This window comes from Lynx canadensis, chromosome A1 (assembly GCF_007474595.2).
Source record: "Lynx canadensis isolate LIC74 chromosome A1, mLynCan4.pri.v2, whole genome shotgun sequence".
Taxonomy (NCBI): Eukaryota; Metazoa; Chordata; class Mammalia; order Carnivora; family Felidae; genus Lynx; species Lynx canadensis.
This window is the reverse complement of record NC_044303.2, coordinates 69,950,602-69,968,138: the sequence shown is the minus strand read 5'-3', so window position 1 is coordinate 69,968,138 and position 17,537 is coordinate 69,950,602. Positions and strand designations below refer to the sequence as shown.

The 17,537-nt window shown below is 48.4% G+C and overlaps 1 protein-coding gene across 2 annotated transcripts in view; it reads left to right on the top strand.

Annotated features, from left to right (window-relative positions):
• Window positions 1-26: 26 nt before the first annotated feature.
• The window catches only part of STK24 (serine/threonine kinase 24), a 124,365-nt gene continuing 106,854 nt past the window's right edge, over window positions 27-17,537 (top strand). Inside the window, exon 1 of one of the 2 annotated variants that reach the window (XM_030313015.1) lies at window positions 27-104. In XM_030313015.1, the coding sequence (XP_030168875.1) occupies window positions 42-104 (63 nt within the window). In that variant the 5' untranslated portion in view covers window positions 27-41. Of the gene's footprint in view, window positions 105-1,199; window positions 1,610-17,537 lie in introns of those variants that run through there. The other variant, XM_030313020.2, reaches the window with a different exon arrangement.

The window sequence follows — 17,537 nt, the reverse complement described above, 5'->3', positions numbered from 1 at the left end:
AACCTCTGTACGGCAATATGGGCGTTCACGCGCATGAATGAATGCCTGGTCCCAACAACCTGAGGTGCAGCCGATCACGTCAGTGGCTGCCACTGTTTGTCACTGTAAGTGAAATACTTTCTGGAGCTTCTTTTCTCTGCAGTCACTAAAAAGTGAAGGCAGTACTGGTCCCCAGAGGGGACCTGGGGCTTTTGCGGGCAGCCGAGAGGGGGAGAGGGGAGGGAGGGAGGGAGGAGAGAGAGAGAGAGAGAGAGAGAGAGAGAGAGAAGAGAAAGAAAAAAAAAGACGAAAGAAAGAAAGAAAGAAAGAGAGGGCGAGAGGGCTCGGGATAAGTCTAAACACGGGTTTCCTTCGATTGTCTTCCCTTCCTCCTTGCCCCTCCGGCCCCCATTTTCCCCTTTCTCCTGGGTCGACGCTCCCGCCTGGGACTGGAGCCCGGAGATGGTGGGGTTCAGCCCCCCAGTGATTTTCAGCACCTAGCATTCCAAGTGGGGCTGTTTTCAAGCAGCAAAAGCACTGGGAATTAACAGCTCTCGACCTCTTCCCTCTCGCTTTCCTCCTGGGGTTGGTCGAAAACTTCACCCAGACACCGAAGCAGCTCCGCCCTGGTAGTTTTGAACTGACCCCGCGGGGCACTCTTCTCCCGAGGTCTCCTTGCCCCAGACTCTGTCCTCGGGGAGGTCGCCTGGAGCCCATTTCCCTGGGGGTAGATGGAGCGGGGTGGGCTCGTTTGCAGCAGGAAGAAGATGGCAGAGTTCAGAGCTGGCACTCACCGCTCCCTCGCCGCCCGGGCCCCCTGCCCGCTGGGCCGGACCGAGCCGGGGTGGGGGCGAGATGGGGGGGGGGCGGGCAGGAGGGTTGGGTACGCGGCCAAACCCCAGCTCCGACTCGGTCCCCTCCTCCCCACGCCGGGCGCCGGGGCCGAGGCCCCTTCCCCGCACCCGTCTGCCGGCCTCCTCCCCGCTCCGCTCGGCCGGCTGGGCGCCAGGCACGGCCCGCGGGAGGCGTTCGGACCCCCGCCAGGACCCCCGCCCGCCCGGCAGGCGGCGGCGCAGGCGGCTGCGGCCTAGGGCGCCGGGCGGCCGCGAGCCTCCTCCCCTCCCGGAAGCGCGGGGCGGGGTCCCCGGCGGGCCGCGGGGGCGGGGCGGGGGCCGGGCCGGGGCGGGGCGCGCTGGGCTCGGCGCTCGCGGGCTCGGCGGGCTGTGCGCGCCCACTCCGGCTCCAGGCGGCCAGCGCGCGCGGGCCCAGGCCGCCGGGCTCCAGCCGAGCAGCTGCGGCGGCGGCGATAGCGGCAGCTCGGCGGCGAGTCCCCGCGCCCCTCGCAGCCCCTCCCCGGCGCGGTGCATGGAGACGCGGCCCGCCGCTCGCCGCTGAGCCCGCCGCCCGGCCCGGGACCCGCCGGGGCTGGGGGGCCTCGGACTCAGGCCGGTCCCGCGCCGAAGCCGGACTCGAGCTCGGCCGGCCTCCCCCGCCGCCCGAGGGCTGCGCGCGGCCCGCGGGCCTCGTCGCCCGCGTGGATCGCCGCGGCCCGGCCGTCCCGTCCCAGGAAGTGGCCGTCCTGACCGCCATGGCTCATTCCCCGGTGCAGTCGGGCCTGCCCGGCATGCAGGTAGGCAGGAGCCGGGCCGCGAGGGGAGGGAGGGATGCGCGGGCCGGGGCGGAAGCGGGGAACTTGGCGGTGTAAACACGGCCCCCCCACGCTGCCCCTTCCGGGGTCGCGCCGGCCTCCCGCGCCGCGCTCCAGCCCTCAGGGTGCCCCTACCCGGCGCCACGGCCCGGGAGCTCGGAGGCTCAGGGGCTCGGGGACTGGGGAGGGTTGGTGGGGGGGTGCAGGGACATAGGGGCCGCGGCCTGGAGGCGCCCTCGCTGGCCGGGAGCCGGGGCAGTCGGGCAGGGATGTGGGGGAGCCGGCCGCCTCGCCGTCCCCGCCGGCCTCTCCGCACGTCGCCTCCCGAGCCGCAGGCCTGGCGCCGGCCCGGTCCCTGGGAGAAGTGATGGGGGGGAAATGCCCTTGGAGGCCCCGGCCGGGTCTGTGGGCCCTGCGCGCGGGCGGGGGGCGGTGGAGGCCCCGTTCCCCCGCGAGCAGGCGATAAAGTTGAGAGACGGGAGGGGAGCCCCGGGCGCGCCCCGACTCGTCCTGGGCCGGGCCGGGCGGAGGAGGCAGGGCGGGGTGCGGGAAGGTGTGACCGCCAGCCCCGCTTCCCAGCGCCTTTGCTCCGCGCCTTTCCTTCTGGGGCCAATTGAGGGGAAAGTGCGAGCCTGCAAACCTTCTGGAAGGAGGAATCAGTCGGACAGCGTGTACTCCGGTTGTCCCGAGCCGAGGCTGACCCGCCCGATCTCGGGACACTGGGCTTTCACTTGGGGACTTGATTGGATCCAGACGAGCTCCTTCCCAGTAAATCTCTCCGTTGCTACTCTGTGGTATCTTGGCTTACCAGTGACTTTTTTTGGACGGGGGAGAAGTTGAATTTCAAAAGTACGCGAACACAGTAAAGTTTTTTTCGCCTTTGGGGACTGTTTTTAGCCTTTTGAAAAACAAAACCACTTGGCTCTCGTTAATTTATCTTATTTGTAGGCACATAAATGGTGGTAAAATAATTAGGATTAAAATCTCATGATAACAGTGAGAGTAGGTCTTTATTGCTGCCCCAGTTTTAGTTTAGCGAGTGAGCATAAAGAGCTTTAAAAAAACAACCACGGTATCCAAGTGGATTATTTGTTATTTTACAGACATCCGCGGGCTCATTTTTTCTTCTTCCCTTGCATGTCAGGGCTGAGAAGTGTGGTGTTTGGACCTGGCATGTTAGGGGCTGAGAATTGAATCTGCCCCATCTTATGAGACCTATCATCCCCACCCCCTTTCTGTAACCATAAAAAGAAAGCTGGATTTCATTGTTCAGGTTTGAAATCTAGAAAACTAGGAACACAAAGCTACCAGAATTTTAGCGTGAGGTATATGTGTGTGTGTGTGTGTGTGTGTGTGTGTGTGTGTGTGTTTTCTTTAAAGGAGTAACAAAGTTAATATTTTAAGAGTGTACTGGAAGAAAACTGTCCTTGAATCTCATTTAAAGATCTTTTAAACTCAGCAGGCATTTCAAATCTAGGCTTCTGCTGACTGCTAGGTAAAAATCAGATGTGGTTTTTTTTGGTATTTCCTAAAGTTCCTGCTTTAGTTTGGTTGGAATTGAGAGGCAGGAAGGCAGGGTGAACTGGGTGAAAAATTATTCCTGACCAGTAGAGCAAGAAGGACCTCTTGAGTTAAAAACGTTTTTTTTTTTTTTTTCATCAGTATTTCCTTTAGACTGACAGTGTTAATCAGGTTGTAATCTGGTAGAGATGCCTCACTTAGAGTTTACAGTGGAGGCATGGGGCCTTTGTGGAAAGCGAATCAGTTTAAAGAGGTACTTAAAAGCCCTGCTGGCTGGTGCCCTGAAGTCAGTATCAGATGGTCCCCCAAGGCTGTCTGTTCTCAACACTTCTTTTTGTCAGTTTTTCCTTTTTTTTGTCTTGGAGAGTGTGGGCCAACATCTTGGAAAGAGAAGGTAAATTTCTGTTACAAGGAAACTGTTTTTGTTTGGTGGAGACCACCGAATTTTCAGCTGTCACAGTTTTGGGGGGTGTGCAGAGGTGGCCTGTGACATTTCGGTACTTAAGTACATTTGCAAACTGTGTAATTGTTTTTAGTGTGCCTTTTGGGGAAGAACATTCCTTTCCTCTCCCTTCTCCCAAAAAGAAAAACAACAAACACATTTAGTTTCTACTTTGAATTAGCCGTTGCTGCTGCCCAGGGAGGCTTTCCTTAAATTGTTGAGGATTAAGGGAAAGGCACACCCGCCTTTGACTGTTCTCTGGGATAAAACAAGAGAGAAGTACTAACCCCTCTGTGCCCTGTCCTGATACATTCCATCCCTCCCTTTTCTTCTCTCTCGTCTTGTGAACAGAGCTTATAAGGAGTTGGGTTAAACATTTCAGAGAGGGGTCAGTTGGTTTAAGTGTCCAACTCTTGATCTCAGCTCAGGTCTTGATCTCACGGTGGTGAGTTCAACCCCCAATTTGGACCCCACACTGAGCGTGGGACCTACTGAAAAAAAAATTCAGACTGCAGAGTGAATTCAGGCAGCCTGAATTTAAGTATTATAAAGATACTTAAAAAGTAAACCTGAATGAAAGGACGTTTTAGTGTAAACATCATCTTTCCTTGTCTTGCAAATCGTTTTTGTGGCTTCTAGATTTTTATTGGAACCTCTTGAGGCATAGGTATTATTTATGCCATTTTTCTAGAGGTGGAGGCCAACAGAGACTAATTGAACTGACCAAGGTGAGGTAGTATATTTGGCAAATGTGTGATTTGAAGAGATCTTTCCTGTCTCCAAGACCATACTTCTACTCATCATGCTGTATTGTTGCTTTATTATTTTTTTATTAAAAATATTTTTTCAAATGTTTGAGAGAGAGAGAGAGAGAGACACACACACACACACGCATACGCGTGAGTGGGGGAAGGGGCAGAGAGAGAGGGAGACACAGAATGTGAAGCCGGCTCCAGCCTCTGAGCTGTCAGCACAGAACCTGATGTGGAGCTCGAACTCTTGGACCGTGAGATCATGACCTGAGCTGAAGTCGGATGCTTAACCGACTGAGCCACCCAGCTGCCCCTGTATTGTTGCTTTATTATTAACTTTGCAAGCATTAAAGATTCTTTTCATTTCGATTTGGGTTTGCTGAAGAAATAGGAGAAATTAGAAATATGAGGTTGATATTTTATTCCATTAGGAACCGTTATTGAACATGCATGTGCCAGGTCCCAGGTGAGGAGTTGAGGACTGGACATCTGAATGAGTTAATATTTTCAATGTGTTTCATGAAGGTTGCTAGGGTTTCCTTTTTTACCTCCCATACCCCAGTTTCCTATTAGCATAGGGGAGAAAATAAAAAGTCATGAACTGGATGTAGTAACTACAAATAGACATAAAGAAATTAGGTTGATTTGTGGATGAACGTACTCCGTGTCCTTGAACATTTGTTGTTTCAATCAGTGTAATTCAGATTTGAAGAAAAGCAAGCTTTAGTTAGCTTAAGTGGATAAAAAAGAATTAGATTTTGAATTACAGATTTATATCTGTATTCTAAGCTTTTCTGTTTTGTGACGCACATAAGAAGTATATATATTTTTATTTAAAAATCTTTTTTAATGTTTATTTTTTGAGAGAGCACAAGTTGGGGAGGGGCAGAGAGAGCACACACAGAATCTGATTTTTTTTTAATGTTTGTTTTTGTTTAATTTTTGAGAGAGAGAGAGAGAGAGAGAGGGAGACACAGAATCTGAAGCAGGCTCCAGGCTCTGAGCTGTCAGCACAGAGCCTGACTCGGGGCTCCAGCCCACGGACTGCGAGATCTTGACCTGAGCTGAAGTTGGATGCTTAACCAAATGAGCCACCCAGGCGCCCCAGAAGTATATTTTATGTCAAGATCTGAAACAAAAGTTTCAGGAGACAGTGTCCTGATCTTACTACTTGTGATACACTGTTGTGTGATGTATTTGTTAAAAAAAAAAAAAAAAAAAAAAAAGAAAGAAAAAGAAAACAAAACCTGGTTGCAACACTAAGTTGATTTCACAGCTGATTGGTTTGACCCAGGTTTGAAAAATACTGAATTAGGTAGGGTCACGTGTGGGAGAGCTGAGTTAACTTATGCACGTTTTGAGGATGTTGTGAATTTAAGGTATTTCCATATTTGAAAGTATAGATGGTTTACAGGAGTAGCCTGAAAACTTAGTTTCTACTCGTCAATGTCATCCTGCTTCCCTCTCTCCCTCTCCTTTGCTGAGAATGCTCCTTTATGTTGGGATAGTGAGCAGAACAGTTACTTGTCGGTTTGGATGAGTTGGGAGCTTTTCTGCAGTGCTCTTGCTTACCCCTGGGGAAACCTGTGTGCCCTGGAAATCTGGGAAATGAAGGAAAATAGAAGGACAGCTGCATTTAATTGTGGCTTAAGTGCTCTTGCATTTTTTTTTCTTGTTAGTGTCACATTTCCATAGTTATTTTTTATTTTTTATTTTTTTTCCTGTTTCCATGGAAGAGGCCTCTCCACGTTCAGCCTGTTGCCATCTGTACCGTGGGGAAAGGTTGGCTTGTTACAGTGTGCGGACATTCAGGGTATTTATGAGATTGAGCTTCTGAAAGCACCTTGAGCAAGATGCTGAAGTGTGCAATGTGGTCTAGGGCCTTGGAACGCTGGACTAGATAGGGAGCCCACATTCGTGCAACACGTTTCTCTGGAGTGGTGCCAGGAGTTGTGGGAGGGGGAGGTGAGAACCTCCTTTGGCCATGTCCTTGGAAAGTCAGCAGCCTAGGGGGAGCTGATCTGGGTGGTCTGCCTGCAAAGGTTCACACTCCTTTGTTCACACAAAAAGGGCACAGACAGGTGTGGGGATGGAAAGCGGGCTCATGTGGGCTAGCCTGGACTCCAGAGCTGGGGAGGCAGCGGGCCCTGGGGTAGGGGGCCTGCGTTCTGGCTGTAGTAGGGAAAGTGCTGTCCCAAGCTTGAGGAATCCTTCTCTCCTGCAGGTGGGAGGGTTTGGGTTCTGCAGCATGCCGGTTGCCACTTGAAAGGCTGCCAGGGTTGGGGTGGATAGGACTGAGCGATGGGAGGTCCAGGTGGCAACAGGATAGCCATGGTGGACTTTTTTTTTTTTTTTTTTTTTTTTTTAGCATTTTTTTTTGGGAGTGCCTGGGTGACTCAGTCGGTTGAGCGTCTGACTCTTGCTGGCTCTTGATTTCCGCTCAGGTCATGATCCCAGGGTCGTGCGATTGAGCCGACCTCAATCGGTCTCTTCCTCGCTGAGTGTGGAGCCTGCTTAAGATTCTCTGTCCTTCTCCCCACCTTGTGGGTGTTTCTCTCTCAAAATAAACCAGCAAACATTTTTTAAAAAAAAAATATTTTTTTAAAGTAATCTCTACTCCCACCATGGGGCTTGAAGTCACAACCCTAAGATCAAGAGTTGTACACTCCACTGACTACACCCGCCAGGTGCCCATCAAGGTGTACTTTTTTTTTTTTTTTTTTTAGCAAGATTGATCTCAAATCTTGGTAATTTTAACTCTCAGTGAACATTTAATAGTTTTTTATTGTCTCTCATCTCTCCTGCTTTTGATCCTTTTTTCTGTTGTATGCTAAGGGTAATAATGAAAATAAAGCCAGTTTTCTGTTACTGTTAGTTGCCTAAATATGTTTTTTTTTAATACCCATTTGAATATTTTATATTCCCTCTTTTCCTCTATCACCAGGATTGAACAATGTTAAGGATTTGTTTTGTTTAAAAATGTATTTTGGGTGGGCAGTGTCGTAAGAAGATTTTTAAAAATTAAAATTAAATATATAGCTGGGAGGAGCCCAGGACATCTTGGTTGTAATTACAGGTAGGGGAATGTTCCTGATAGTATTTCACATAGAAACAAATGACCTTCCAGTAGAAGTTGGTCAGGTTGGGTTTTTCTAGGCTGCTAACACGCACAGCGTCCCCTCTGTTGCATGGGCAGGCGGCCGCCATCCTTGCTTTCTTGCTCCTTCATGTAATAGAACTCTTCTGCTCCTCTTGGAGCCCCTGTTCTCATGTGCACAGCCGAGCGCGCGTATTTGATACGGGTTGACATTGCTTTCCAGTTGAATGGTATTTCTAGGACCTTGGTGCAAGATGTAGTGTAAGGAGTGACTGAAGAAATGAGCCCGTTGGCAGTTGCTGCTTTTTTCTAGTGTATTTTTACAGACATCCTGAAGCCAGGGTCCAGGATCCTGAGGGTCTCTTGAGAAACATGCCCCTTGGCGCTCCGTGTGCAGTCTCCCAGTGATTCAGAGTTGCCTGCTTGGGAATTCTGTACCTGCAGGAAATGGACCACACCCACCCAACCCTTGTGGGTTTTTTTTTTTTTTTTTTTTTTTTTAATGCTTTAGCCCTGCATTGTTATCATTAATGGAACCTTGTAGCAGGACTGAGTGCCGGAAACAGGTTGCACTCTCTTATTCCTCTATTGCTGTTTAGGGTCAACTGCTGTCCTTGGGCCAGTCATTTCCCATCATTCATGTTTTTGCAGTGCAATATGTTTAAAACTCTTAGTGCCAAATGCTTTTGGGAAAAAGAACATGGCTACTATAATACCTGGTTCCTGGAGTGAGTATGGAGTTTCCTAATCATAAATGGCTCCCTGGTTTCCAAGGTTCAGATGAAGAAAAATAAAACAAGATGTACCTTTGCTTGCTACAAAGTATAAAAACATCCCAGATTGTGGATTACAAAGGCACTGGTTTGCCCTACCCCTGGGAACAGCATTGTTGACTTTAGAGACCTTCCATTATGTTTTCTTGAGGGTTGTTATGTTTTCTTGAGGGTTCATGGTCAGTACAAGGAACCTTATCTGTGCAAGTGCCCATTGGTATCTGAATAAACTGTGGGAACATTTTGAGTTTTGTATTAATGCTTACGAAATATGTAGCTGGTGTTTGTGTTCCTATTATTTTAAGCCTCTTACTATTTTTAAAAAGATTTTTAGGCCCTGAGATTCGAAAGGACCGTATAGGTCCAGATTCTTTCATTTTTAGTTATTTAGGGTTTTTGTTTTGTTTTTATTTAAAAGGTTGTGCACATGATTTCAAGTCAAATGGCTTTATAAGGTTTATTTGGGAAGACAGCACTTCCCTGCCCCTGGCCTTCCCCCCCCCCCCCCCAGCCCCTTTGATCTCTCTTGGCTGATTGTTGTTTCCACTTTGTTTATAAAGAACATTTAAAAATTGCTGTTACTTTTTTTTTTCCTTCCAGTTTTGGGCATTATCAGTGGACTTTGGACTTGAAGTGAGGCTTTAGTTTTTGCCTCCTTCAGGCACCTGTGCACTTCTCTCCCCCTTCCCCAGTGTAGTTACATTGTAACTTTGCTTAGATTAGTGTGACTGGAACCCTATTCCCAGCCCAGCCATTAGGAAACCCGGATTCCTTTTCAAATCTTTTCTGAAAGGTTTTTTTTTTTTTTTTTTTTTTTTTTTTTAAATTAATCGCTTTAGTTTGGGCTGCTGTAACACCGTACAGTACAGTACATAGACTGGGTGGCTTAAACAACAAACATTTATTTCTCACAGTTCTGGAGCCTTGGAAGTCCCAGGTCAAGGCTCTGGAAGATTCTGTGTCTGGTGAGGGCCCCTTCCTGGGTCATGGATGGTCTGTGTCTGGCTGTGTCTCATGTGGCAGAGGGGGTGAGGGAGCTAGCTGTCTGGGCTCTTCTCTAAGGGCACTTGTCCCAATTCTGGGGGCTCTCCCTTCATGATCCGATCACCCCAAAGACCCTCCCACCTCCTAGTACCATCCCATAGGGCACTGGGGCTCAACATACGCATTTTGGGAGGACACAGACATTGAGTCTGTAGCAGTATTTATAGCTTATTCAACCAGCACTCGCACAGTTGTTGAAGTCTTCCCTGTGGAAGTTCAAGTAGAGCCAGACTGACAGGCTATCCATGTCACCTTCCTGGAGAACTCTTCCTGAGAGCCTTCTGACCTCCCTGTAGACTGGTGGTCTTCCACACTTGGTCCTCTGCTGGTATTGTGGGTCTTCTCTCCCTTCATACGTGGGATTCCCACTGCTCCCGCTGCTCCCGGCGGCCTGTTTTCTGTCTCCCGTCATTGTCTGTCCTGGTTCACGCTGTGGGTGGAACATATCTTGAGGGGCCTTTCTGTGACTATGGTATAAGGGAGATGGGTTTTTTGAGGTCCTGGGTATCTGAACGTTTCTTTTTCTTTTCCTCTCCATTTGTATTTTGGCATGGTCATAGGGTGGAAATTATTTTCCTCCAGGATCTTGAAAGCATTTCTCCACTGTGTTTTAGCTTTCATTGTTGCTGTCGAAGAACTCAGTGCCACACCAGTACTGGATTCTGTGTAGGTGAGCTCTTCGGTTCTTCCTGAGCCTAATAGGATCTGAATTTTTTCTTGGTGATCTCAGTTTTCACAAATAACATGCCTTCGTGCAAGAAGCCCTTTAAATCAGGCAGCTCACATCTTTCTGTGTTCTTTTGTCCTTAAATTCTTTTTTTTTTTTTTAAATTTTTTTTTTAACGCTTATTTATTTTTGAGACAGAGAGAGACAGAGCATGAACGGGGGAGGGTCAGAGAGAGGGAGACACAGAATCTGAAAGAGGCTCCAGGCTCTGAGCTGTCAGCACAGAGCCCGACGCGGGGCTCGAACTCACGGACCGCGAGATCATGACCTGAGCCGAAGTCGGCCGCTTAACCGACTGAGCCACCCGGGCGCCCCTTGTCCTTAAATTCTTATCTGGATGTTGGACCTCCTGGACTGGTAGTTTTACGCTTTTAAACCTATTTTCTATTTCTTTGTCTTTTTTACTTGGCTTTCTGGGAGATTGTTTCAGCTTTTTCTTCTAGCTCTTTTAAATGAGTATTTCTGCTCTTGTTTTTTAAATTCTAAGAGCTCTTTTTGGTTCTCTGAATGTTCTTTTATTGTTTCAGTTGAAATATTTGCTCTTACCTCTTTGGGTATGTTAATTGCAGTTACGTTGCCTCTGCTCAGAATAGATCTTCCTCCACAGCCCTTTCTCCCCTCTTGTTGGTTGTGGTCTTTAGTTTTTTGGTTTTTTTTTTTTTTTTACCTTTTTTTTTAATTAATTTATTTTTTATGAGGGGTGGTGTGGAGAGAGAATCCCAAGCAGGCTCTACACTGTTGGCATGGAGCCTCATACAGAGCTCAGAGTTATGAGCCCTGAGATTGTGACCTGAGCTGAAATCAAGAGTCAGATGCTTAACCGACTGGGCCACGCAGGTGCCCCTTTTGTGGTCTTTCTTTCCTTTTTTAGTGTTTATTTTTGAGAGGGAGAGAGAGAACACACAAGCAGTGGAGGGGCAGACACAGAAGCCAAAGCTCCAGGCTCTGAGGTGTCAGCACAGAACCTGACGCGGAGCTTGAACTCATGAACCGCAAGATCACGACCTGAGCTGAAGTCAGACACTTAACCAACTGAGCCACCCTGGTGCTCTTGTGGTCTTTATTTCTAATGGTAGAGGTCACCCTCCCATGTATTTACGAGTGGGGGAACAATGAGCTGGTTGGAAATCCGAGCCCTTGAATGGAACTTTTCCAACCTCAGTGATACCGGGTGGTTCTATTGACGCGAGAGGTAAGGAATGGCTGATGTCAGTTTCTTTCAGCTTTTTATGCAGTTCACCTTCCGGGAGAAGCCTCTGACCTGCTCCTGTCTGCACGGTTTATTGCCCACACCTGATGCTCCCCTGGGCCGACCCCTTCTCCCTTCCCGAGGCCTGATGCCCACGGAGCACTGGGCGGAGGGGAAGGACTACGGTGTGGGTGCAGGTAGCTGGATCCCCCGTTTTTTTTAGCACACCGCCTCTGTCCTCAGCTTGTGTCTGCTGCTGCTGGCTCCAGACCCCCTCAGCTTCCTTTCTGGGGACTGGCTTTCCCTAGTTCCTTGATTGGGAAGGCGGCGGGCAGCTGCCTAGCTCCGAGCGAGGAAGGCCTTCTGGGTGTCTAACACTTCGTTAATTGACTTTGATTCCTTGTTTTAGATGCTGCCGGTTCCTGAGTTGTGGGGATTCAGCGCTGCGAATGGGCTTGGTTCTCTGTTCTCTCCACCTCAAGTTTAGCATCTCTCCCTCCTTCTATCTTTCTTCCCACTTCTGGAATTTCATTGCTTTTGGTCTTCTTTCCCCTCTCGTAGGCAAGAGTCTTAGCCTTTAAGAAAACTCCTTTCATTATGGTTTTAGTGGGATTTCAGGATTGACCAGAGTAGACGCTCTCTACCTGGACGTCCCTCTCTCCAGTTGTTACAGATGAATGAACGAACAGGAAGAGTACAATGTGAATTCCACGGTCAGGACTTCGCAGCACCCTGGCGCCGGGAAGGACTCCCGAGGCCCTGCTCCCTTCAGGAGAGTGTGCCTTCTGTTCTCTCTCTGTAAGTCAGTGATGATGTAAATACATGCCTGTTTTTCCATATCCCCAGCAGTGACCTCCACTTCCCTAACTCGGGCTGCCAACCTGCTTGTCTCCACTTTGTGCCCCCATTTTCTAGTCTTAGGATCGTGTGGGCATGGAACCATTGCTGGGAGCCTCCGTGTAGCTCTTGGGAGAAGCGTTTTATTTGGTGGCTGTAGGTTTGGGGGGCCCAGCCCGCGGCCTGGAATTGAGTGCGTGCCACCTGGGGGAGGGGGCAGGTAGGGGCGGTGTCCGTTAAGGCCATGGGTTCTGTGGTGGTCGGCCAGGTTGTGGGGGGAGAACGGGGCAGGTGTTGAATGGCTGCCGGGTGTTGTGGCAAACACATGGCAGAGCCCCACATTAGAGAATCGTGTGCTGGGGACTGAGGGCCATGGGGGGGTCCCCGCTCGCTCCCTGCCCCTTGCAGCCTTGCAACGCCTGGCCCGACGCTGTCTCCTTAAATACCCGCGTTATGAACAGGGAAGGCAGCTCTTGGGACGTTCCCCTAGAATGATTTCCTACTTAAGAACCAAGTACTTTTTTCGGGTAGGAATTTACAGTGATAAATCACTGAGGAAAAATGAAAAGTAACACCGGAACTTGGGGGCTGAACGTCGGTTGCAGTTATCTTGAGGCAGTTTCTCGTAGGATAATTTTTGAAGTTAGGTGTAGCGTGGTTACAGTTGTTAAATTGCCTCCTGAACTCCTGACGAACTGAAGAGCCAGCCGAAGAAAGGTATTGTTGAGTTTCCTTGTGTTTGATGCACTCTCCATCATAGCAAACATTACTTGAGAGGTAATTCGAAAGAAAAAAAGAGAAGAAAAGGCGTCACGATACAAAGAGTTACTCACTTCCTCAGTGGCTCCTACTGGTAGGGCGGCTTTTCTTTCTCCTCTTGCTCCTGTCCCTGAATAGTAAAGGTGCCTTTGGCTTTGCTGTATTGATCAGTGAGAGAGTAAATATTTGTTGCTCTTCGTGGAGGAAGCCTTGAAGGATAGGATGAACCTATCTGGCCTTCCTGAAGGGTAGGGCTCTGGTGGGCAGCTTAGGCCCTCGGGCAACCCTCAAGGCCCTTGCCCGGCATGGAAGGGCTCGGACACCGGTTTTACAGATGGGAAAACTGAGGTTCAGGAGGCTTAACCAGGGCCCCTCAGCTCGAAAACAGCCCTGTTGGGGGTAGAGTCCTAACTTTTGATGCCAGCATTGGTGGTGGTAGTGGTCTTCCTTACACCAGAAGTCCTGCCACCGAGCCTTTCAGGTCCTGCCCTGGAGGCCCCTGTTTCCCTAAGGGTCAAATTGTGTTTATGGCTTCTATGAAACCAGTCCAGGCCTGATAAGTGATGGTACCTTGGGCCCTTTTATTCCCACTTTTTTTTTTCTTTTGGACTTTTAAAGATTTTGTCCATGCTCCAGTATTATTTTTAAGTTGCTTCCTAGCTTTCTGGATTGTGGCTGTGGGGGGTGGTGACTTGGATGGTAAGATGTTTTCCCTATTCCTGATCCCCAGTCCCTCTCCTGAGCCCCTAGGCGCCCCCCCCCCCATCCCCCAGGGTGGGATGGGGGCCTTTGGCCTCTGTTTAGTGCCTTTCAGTTATTGCCCGGATTAGCTGAGAAAAGTACCCATAATTAAACCAGTGGTTTTCAAGGTTTAGCATCATCGTTGTTACCTGGAGAGCTTGATGAACTGCACACTGCTAGGCTGTTGGTCTGGGATAGAAACTAAAAAGTTTTCCAGGTGCGTGGCTGCCTCAGGGACCACAATTTTGGAAACCATTAAACTGGAGAATTCAAAATCCTTAAATGCCTACTGCTCCCCGCTGTGGGACACTCTATAGTGATGCCCATTTGAAAGCTCAATTGAAAGTCAGTGCTAGGGGCGCCTGGCTGGCTCAGTCTCAGTGGAGCATGTGACTCTTGATCTCCATGAGTTCAAGCCCCACGTTGGGTGTAGGGATTGCTCAAAAATAAATCTTAAAAAAAAAAAGAAAACCAATGCTTGGAACTTACGGATTGTAGAAGACTGACTTTGGGAATTGAATAGACTTCTGTGAGACTTGTTAGAGCCTTTACCATTTTAGCATGTATTATAAAACTTAGGGGGAATAGAGGAAGATGTGTGTTCTGCATTTTTTTGATGTCAGAACCTTACTTTGTAAGGACTGCATCTCTGAGAGCTGGCATTCCATGATTCTTTTGGAAAACCCCGAACCAGTACCTAAGTCCTGAACCTGATAGTCTTCCACAGTATAACCTCTCTCTCTTTCTCTCTCTCTTTTTTTTTGAAGTTTATTTATTTACTTTGAGAGAGGGTGGAGGAGGGGACAGAGAGGGAAAGGGAGAATCCCAAGCTCTCGCTCTGTGCTTGGGAGTACAGAGCTTGATGTGGGGCTTGAACTCAAGAACCGTGAGGTTATGACCTGCGCCGAAATCAGAGTCAGATTGCTGTAACTGACTGAGCCATCCAGGTACCCCAATGAGGATAACCTCTCATAACTGTTGTTTTATCATGCCATTCCCTGCTTAAGAATCTTCTGGTTGTTTCTGATCAAATACAACATTCCAGCTTTAAAACTCAGGGCATCTTGTTAATAGAGGGCTTCCTCTTGTCCTGCTTTTCATGTCGCTCCTGGTCAGCTCACCGCTCCCCTCTGCCTCTGTCATCTGTCTGCTCACCTAGCAGGGTATCCCCTGGTTCCTTTGCCCAGTAACGAACCTGCTGGTGAGCTGTTAGTATTATATCATGTTGCCTTCTTTTTCCTTTTTTTTTTTTTAATGTTTATATATTTTTGACAGAGAGAGACAGAACATGAGCGGGGGACGGGCAGAGAGAGGGAGACCAGAATCCAAAGCAGGCTCCAGGCTCTGAGCTGTCAGCACAGAGTCCAACACGGGCTCGAAACTCCCGGACTGTGAGATCATGACCTGAGCTGGAGTCGGGCGGTCAACCAACTGAGTCACTCAGGCGCTCCTGCCTTCTTTTTTTCTTAATTGGATTTGAAGGGCAGTACCTTCAGGGAAGGTGTGCTACTGTCCAGCTAGCTCCCTGACCGTGCTAGAGCACAGGTCCCCAAGAGGAGCACCTGGTAGGGGAAGGGCAGTCAGGAAATGAAATGGGCTGTCTCCTGGCAAATTTGCTTTTCTTTCTTGTGGTGTGTTCTGTTTAACACTTAACATACACATATATGTTTAAACTGGGAAAAGTACATTCTGGGGCAGTAGACCTCTTTAATGTTTGGGATGTGACAGGTTTGTGCTTTTATGTATAAATAGTTGATTTGGTTTTTAACTCAAAAAATGATTTGTATTTCTGTATTAGCAGTCTTTTATTGGAGTGTTCTGTGATTAGCTAGACTCTAGTTTTACCACACTTGTTTATTTGAGGGATGGCTTTTGGGGGGAAGGGAGAGGTCTTGATGTTTTTGAAAGTGCATTGTAATTTTTCTGGAGGTTGGTTTATAGGGCTTGTCCGGTATAAGGTAAACGGGATATTACGCAGACTTAGGAGATGGACTGTGTCAGGAAGGGTAGTTGTGATGTTTGGGTTCCTCTCTCTCATTTGTCAGTGAAGAATCTGAAGTCTTTCTAAAAATAGACTTTGTGTCATTCTGAGGGCTTTTCTCCATTTTGCCTCCTTTAGGAAACAGCGAGGTGTTTACGTGGCCTGGCTTCATTGTAGTTACCTAGGCTGCCTGTATTTGTCTCCCAAGTGTGGGGGGGAGGTGGAATGTGGCTGGAGGGGGACACACCTGACGGTGGTGGTGGTCTCAGCTCACACTTCCAAAGGGGCCTGGGGTCATTAGCACCAGCAGCCCAGGGTGTGACTGTAGATATTGGGGGCTGAAATTTAATTTCTGCTTAGGCATGAAGCAGGGTCATTTTTTTTTTTTTTTAACCCTTATTTATTTTCGAGAGAGAGCATGCAAGCAGGGAAGGGGCAGAGAGAGGGGGAGAGAGGATCCCAAGTAGCATCTATGCTGTCAGCACAGAGCCCAGATGTGGGGCTTGAACTCATGAACTGTGACATCATGACTTGAGCTGAAGTCAGACGCTCAAGTGACTGAGCCACCCAGGAGCCCCAGGCCATGTTTTTAAGTGATTACATAGTTTAAAACAGTTTTGAGTTGAAAAGCAGTTTTGCCAAGGATCCACCTGATCCCTCCCTTCAGCCCACCACCAACATAAATGTGTGTGTATGTTTATGTTAATGAATGTGTGGGCCGATAACGTGTGTTAATTTCTTTTTTCTTTGTTGTAATCTATCAGTAGCCTTTAAAAAGCTTGTGCTGTAGCACTCCTGGTCAGAAGTTGTTTTTTCCTCTTTGTAGTTGCAAAAAAAAACAAACCACAATTTAGATTTTATTTCAAAGGAACAAGTTCTTTGACTCCTGAAAAATAAGAGTGAAGTTACTTTAAATGATAAAATATGTAAAGCCCTTTAAGTGGCATAGGGGAAGGGAAGAGAGGGAGGCAAACTGTAAGAGACTCAAATACAGAAACCAACCGGAGGGTTGCTGGAGGGGTGAGGTGGGGGGGTTGGCTAAATGGATGATGGGTACTCAGGAGGGCACTTGTGATGAACACTGGGTGTTATATGTAAGTGATGAATCACTAAATACTGCTCTTGAAACCATTATTACACTGCATGTTAACTAACTTGTTAAAAGATAACATAAAAAAATAAGATGGTGAAGTTCTCAGTACTTTTTCTACAGGGTTTGTTGCACATATTATTTCTTCATGTTTTAGCCATAGAAGTCAAGGCTGGTCTTGAAATTCCATGGAAATGATTCTTCCCTTTGTCCTCTTGTGTCAGAGTAGCGATAATTGCGTTTGTTTCTGCTGAGGAGTCTGTGATCGTAAAGCTCTTTGAAAACCAGTGGAAGGCCTTCACGTGGTGATCCACTGTAGTGTGAGAGCCTCACCGCTAACTCTGGCCACGTTTCCTGTGTGTAGTCTATTAAAAAGTAATGTGAAACGTGGGGTTGAAGATGGGTCCAGAAATAGGACCCCCCCCCCCCCCCCGCCTCTGGGAAAATACTCTCACTCTCCCCCCCGTTGAATTATTATTATTATTAAAAATGTTTTAAAGGCTTTTATTTTTATTTATCTATTAAATTTTTTTTAATGTTTATTTTGAGAGAGAGGGAGACACAGAATCCAAAGCAGGCTCAAGGCTCTGAGCTGTCCACACAGAGCCTAACGCAGGGCTCAAACCTGTAAACCGTGAGATCATGACCTGAGCCGAAGTCGAACTCTTAACCGACTGAGCCGCTCAGGCACCCTTAGTTTTATTTATTTTGAGGGATATAGAGAGCAAGCAGGGGAAGGGCAGAGAGGGAGGGAGAGAGAGAATCCCAAGCAGGCTCCGCACTGTCAGTTCAGAGCCCAGTGCAGGGGCGCAAACCCACAAACTGCGAGATCATGACCTGAGTCGAAATCAGGAGTCAGATGCCCAACCGACTGAGCCACCCAGGAGCCCTGGTCCCCCATTAAATTATTGTTAAAGGGAAGGCATATTTGGTTCCACTACTTGAATATAGCTGGGG